We start from the raw sequence: 5982 nt of genomic DNA, 5'->3' as shown, positions 1-5982 counted from the left end.
TATCAACAGTGGCAATACTTTGGACCTGATTTAGAGTTGACAGACATGGTACTCCCCACAAATGTGACAGAATACAGTGTCTGCCAAACCTTTAGTCTGCCTGCTCTATTCTAAGTCAGACAGTCAGTTTGTTTTCCAACACTGCTGCCCCCGAAGGCTCTGCTGTTGGACAAGTTACTCAGATGTCTGGATGAAGTACAGGCAATTAGAATAAGAATATCAGACCATCCACCCCATTTAGAGCAGATAGTCTGACATGGTTTATTTCTGTCCATCACCTCCAGAAAAAACACTGGAGGTCCACGAACAGATAAAAAAACAGAATGACTCCTCCACACCATGGGAGAAAACTTCCAGGGTGCAGGGACATTAACCTTTTGGTTTATCAGAAACAATTTTTTTTTTTTTTAAAGTTGGAAAGACTGCTGACTTAAAAATGGCAATCAAATACCAAACCAAACTCGTAAGGCCTTCACAGGAGTAGCAGTGGTAGTGTTTTTTCTGAAGGCATATAGTTTACCATAGAGTCGGGGCTGCCTGTTGGGGCTGCCCGCCAGGGTCCATATAAGGCCCGATGTGCCAGATGTACAAATCCAGTTTGCATTTTTTAATGGTCCAAAATGCTATTTCGGGCCATTAAAAAATGCAAAATGGGCTTTTCAGATGTACAAAGCCCTTTAGCAAACCGCAAATAGGGATTAACTATTTACAATTCTTATTCAGATGTACAAAGCATTTCCTAAATGCCATTGACTTCAAGTTGATGGTAACCATGTGTAATTTTAAAAAGGCACACCAAAATTCTTTTATTAAGATTACCTGTTTTGGTGACCCTTAGAATCCATAGTAACTTGGTGACACAATATATATATATATATATATATATCAATAAATCAAAGCATGATTTCCTAATCACTGCACTTTAGCTATAATTTGCTTGCTTCACATAAAGTGATGTTCATGAAATCTTCATGGCATCTTATGAGCTTGAGTACAGAAATTGATGACCCAATATCTGATATGTTTAAGATACAACAAGAAATCACAAGGTTCTTTCCAAAAGTCTCTAACGTTAGCAACTTTAATGTGCAACATAGACACATTTTGTTGTAAAGTCCACTCTGTGCCGTGTGAAGTCTCTTGTTTCCCTCTCACCTTTTTAAGTTGCATCTATAAATGCCCTCTGCTCACGACCTATTCTTTTAAAAGCTTTTGCAAATAACAGTTTAATTTCCCACCTTCTCTCAAAGGGTTTACATTGTTTTGGCCTTGTTCTGTTTCAATTCTTGACTGCTGAAAGCATCTTGGCTGGGTATGTCACAATGTTACCTATTAAATCTCAAGCTTATTCATAATTTAGTAGCTAACTTCCTGACTAGCAATGATACACATCAGCATATTAAATCTTATGTAAATACAAAATGAGTTTATTTCAGTGAGAAATAAGTTCGATATAATGTGTTTGCATTACAAGGTGTTTCACGAGCAATACTGTGCATTTACATATGTTTTAACACAGTTGAAAAGTGTCAGGTAAACGTTTTCCCTAACAATTCAACAATGATCCTCATTTTCTGAGATTATCAATATAGGCAATATTACTTCTGCCAACCTTCCTTTTCCCTTGAACTACATCAGACAACACAGGCCATAATCAACTAATTTGCCACTAACCACTCCCAAAACCCTTCATTCCCTTCTCTGACCATATCAGAAGTTAAGTCCTTATGATCTGCCTGTAGTATTGAAACCTAAAACCAACATCAGTACTGACCATGCAAGCACCTCTGGGACCTGAAACCAATTATTCTGATTAGTGTGCAAACTGTGTTTGCCTCCTCAGATCGGTTCTTCTTTACTTACAGTCCCAGGTTATGGATGAAAACACTTGTGGTATATGGATCATTTTAATTTCATCAGAATTTGCAAGTAGGCCCCCACATGCACAGAAAACACACAATAAACAAACACAAAGGAAAAAAACATAATAAACAGGTGTACTAATAGTAATATTAGAATCCAATCCAATGACAAAAATTAGTCATCATTAAATGCAATTGTATGCAGAATCATAATAAACATACCTTGAATGTAACTTCAAGCTTTCACTGCCATAATTTCTCTGGCCACCAGACACACATCAGATGTCGTTCTCAGTCTTCTCTATCCCACTGTGACATTATAACAGACCCATCTTCACACCCAAAACAACAAGTCTATCAACTGCCTCGGGCTATAACAGTTGTTGTAGGCCCTCTCCTATGGCTTGGTCCTATAACTCAGGTTCAGGGCAATTAACAACCAGTATAGCCCTCAGCAGCAGTCTATGAGGCAGTAACAGAGTCACAAAAAATGAAAAATCCTGAATTTGCTCAGTTATAGTTCACTATGTAAGCGGTAACACAACACCATTCCTGCACTGCTTATGACCTCATAGAAGAAATCTCTCATCACATCTCATATTGCAACATCAATGACATCAATGACATCACTGACAATATCTTAACTGACATCATTGATGGCATTCTTCATTAGATCACACATGAAACTTTAACAGTGTTTGTATGGTAACATATATATTATTTAGCTGTCAAAAGCTATCTAAAGGTTTGACACATTGCTATGTGTTCCTAGGATCAATGCAGTACATGTATGGTTTCAGTCCATAAATATTACACTGTTGATGACTTACTTTCGAAAAAAAAATATACATATATATATCTACATTTGCTCTAAGCCACATCTGCCCTAAAATGTATATTCATGAATTAAACAACAATGTCAACTTAAGTTTAGCATTTACTAGATGATTAGAACTGTAATTGAGGCTTACCTTCTCGGTGTGCTTGCTACTAAGGACTCCAGTGGGAGAATCGTGTCCTATTCCAGAGTCATCAGTAGAAACAAGGAGATCGTTTGGGGCTTCTTGGAATGGCTTAAGACAGGCATATTCATTATTCTGAGAATTCACAACAACTTCATAAGAGTATGGCAACTGCAAAGTCCCATTTTGGTAGTTGGAAATGAGCCTTTGGTCCAGGTAAGGGTGGTTGGCAGTGTACAGAGACTCAACACCTTTTTCATTCTGGGCATGTCGACATTTAATAATTATTAGAAATATCATTGTAAAAAGAAACAGGAAAGAAATCAAGGATAGCGCTATAATAAGATACACTTCCAAATCTGGTTGACTGTTTGAGTCATGTGGTTTGTTGTCTAATGCTGGAAGGGCCTCCTGAAGATTTTCTGTAATCATTACATTCACAGTAACTGTGGCTGACAGAGGTGGCTGCCCACTGTCCTTCACTGAGATGATTAGTGTCTGCTTCACAAGGTCTTTTTCCCGGAATAATCTTGATGTCCTGATTTCCCCAGTGTGGAGGCCAACTTTAAAGAGGGAGGATTCTGGTGCCTGTAGGTGGTAGGAGAGCCATGCATTATGTCCAGAATCAGCATCCACAGCCACCACCTTTGTGACAAGAGAATCTGGTTCAGAAGAAGGAGGAACCATCTCGAACAATGCAGAATTGTCCAGCCCTGGTGATGGGTAGAGGATTTCTGGAGGGTTGTCGTTCTGGTCCACAATAAGTACCCTCACAGTAACATTACTGCTGAGAGGAGGAGACCCTGAGTCCTGAGCCTTGACCTGGAAGTGAAACTCCCTGAGCTGCTCATAGTCAAAAGAGCGCTGGGCGTAGATCACACCTGTCTGGGAGTTAACTGAGACATAGGATAACACCGGCACACCATTAAAGATGTTGTTTATTAAAGAATATGTTATTTGAGAGTTCATGTTCAAATCAGGGTCAGCTGCCTTAGCCTTATACAAGGTGGTTCCTGGTAGATTATTCTCTGGAACATGCACGAGGTACGATGATCCTTGAAAAACAGGTGGGTTGTCATTGATATCAGATATTGTTAACTGAATAGTTTGTCTGGTGGACAGTGGTGAGCTGCCTGCGTCTGTGGCTACGATAGTGATATTGTAGTCTGAGACTGCCTCCCTATCCAGGAGTCCTGCAGTCAGGAGTTTGTAATAGTTACCAGAAGACGAGATCAATTGGAAATTAAGAGTATCCTCAACATGACACGTGACCTCGCCATGTTTTCCAGAATCTCGGTCAATAACATTGATTAGAGCTATCAGTGTTCCAAGAGGAGAGTCTTCTGGAACAGAACTTGAAGTGGTCGTAAGGATTATCTCGGGGGCGTTGTCGTTTTCGTCAATAATTTGAACATTGACTGTACAGTGAGCAAAGAGTCCACCGCCATCTTTGGCTTCAACAACCATCGTGTAACTCGCAGTCTCCTCAAAATCAACGAGCCCCTTAATGGTTATTTCTCCACTGGATGGATCTATGTTAAAAATACCACGGGCATTGTTTGAGATGCTGCTGAAAGAGTATGTAATCTGGGCGTTAGACCCTTCGTCGTCATCACTTGCTTCCAGACGAACCACCGTGGAGTTATAAGGCGCCCCTTCTCTGAGGCTGGCTTTGTAGCTCTTCTGGCTAAACTTAGGGACATTGTCGTTGGCATCAGACACGCGGATAGTAATGCGAGCAGTGCTCGATCGGGTCGGAACTCCCCCATCATAGGCTGTCAGAATTAAATGATGGCTGCTCTGATTTTCACGATCCAACGGTTTCTCCAAAACCAGTTCAGCATGTTTATTTCCGTCGCTGTTTTGGTTTTCTTCCAGAATGAAATATGCATTGTTGCTCAGTTCATAATTCTTCAGTGCGTTCGGTCCAAGGTCGGGGTCAAGTGCATTTCCCAGAGGAAACCGTGCCCCTGGCAACGTGAACTCACTGATTTCGAGAACGATGTTATTTTTCAGGAAATTTGGAGGATTGTCATTAATGTCCTCGACATCGACTTTCACGTGGTAAACATGCAGTGGGTCTTCCACAACTATCTCGAAGCTGATGACGCAGCGGGGCGCTCCTCCGCACATCGCCTCTCGGTCTATCCTGTCACTCACCTTTAAGTTCCCGTTCGCGAAATCAACAGAAAAGTACGGATTCTTGGCCCCGAAAACTGCTCGGAGCTTCCGAGCGGGAAGATCTTTCACACGTAGCCCTATATCCTGAGCAATATTCCCAACAACTGAGCCAATGTTCATTTCCTCGGGACCCGAGTAGCTGATCTGCCCACTAGCTGCGTCATAAAGAGAGCTCAATAACAACAACATTACTTGCCGCCTGATAGCATCTGCCATTGCTCTTCTTCCGGGCTCTATTGCAGCGGTCATCACTAGACGTAAACAGCGCGCAGCGATGTAAAGGTAGTCGAACGAACAATGATGCCACGAAAACGTACTCACACCAAAGCAGATTGATGATCCCTTGAAAATGGCGAGACTTCTGCAGCTCTAAACACCGAAAACCTCACCCTGTGACGCCCTTTTGATTGTGAGAGACTGCAGAAGTTTGCGATACCTGCACTGCGCGGGATTCCGATCATTATAGGGCAACACTGCCCTCCTGTGTCCTATTCTAAGAATAAGCACAATCTTATCAACTTCCCTGTCACGTTTATTTACTACCGTCTTTACGTCAGCCCCATCCTTTTGAACGAGCAGTCGTGACAATTTTACTTTGTGAACCCAGACGCATTCAGATTGTCTTTATAAGAGGTGTTCAGAGCAAAAGAGATGCCACTTGATGTTAAGTCTGCCTCAGGACGATAACATACACCTGAAGCAGGACACTACATGATCATACTTTTGCAAAGGTTAATCAACATACCGTGTAGTATCTCCACATAACTACTGGCACATTTTCATTTCCAATGCGACAATAGTATATTACGTATTGCTTTATAATGGGTTAATCCCTGCCTTCCAAACACTGAAAAAGGTGGAGTGTAATGTATCATAAGGACAAAATCGAAGCCGCATTCCAAATGGCTAAATGTGGAAAGGAAAACATACTCTTTTCTTAAAAAAAAAAAAAAAAAAAAAAAATGTGTGTCTTTGAT

General features: G+C 41.1%; 1 protein-coding gene across 1 annotated transcript; it reads right to left on the bottom strand.

Annotated features, from left to right (window-relative positions):
- Positions 1–2761: 2761 nt before the first annotated feature.
- LOC138246977 (protocadherin gamma-B1-like) lies at positions 2762–5410 on the bottom strand. The gene has a single exon (XM_069201725.1). The coding sequence runs from the start codon at positions 5252–5254 to the stop codon at positions 2762–2764; it is 2493 nt and encodes an 830-aa protein (XP_069057826.1). The 5' UTR covers positions 5255–5410.
- Positions 5411–5982: the final 572 nt, after the last annotated feature.

This window comes from Pleurodeles waltl, chromosome 7 (genome assembly GCF_031143425.1).
Source record: "Pleurodeles waltl isolate 20211129_DDA chromosome 7, aPleWal1.hap1.20221129, whole genome shotgun sequence".
NCBI classification, from domain to species: domain Eukaryota; kingdom Metazoa; phylum Chordata; class Amphibia; order Caudata; family Salamandridae; genus Pleurodeles; species Pleurodeles waltl.
The sequence above is the reverse complement of the archived record's forward strand: the minus strand, read 5'-3'. Positions and strand labels throughout refer to the sequence as shown.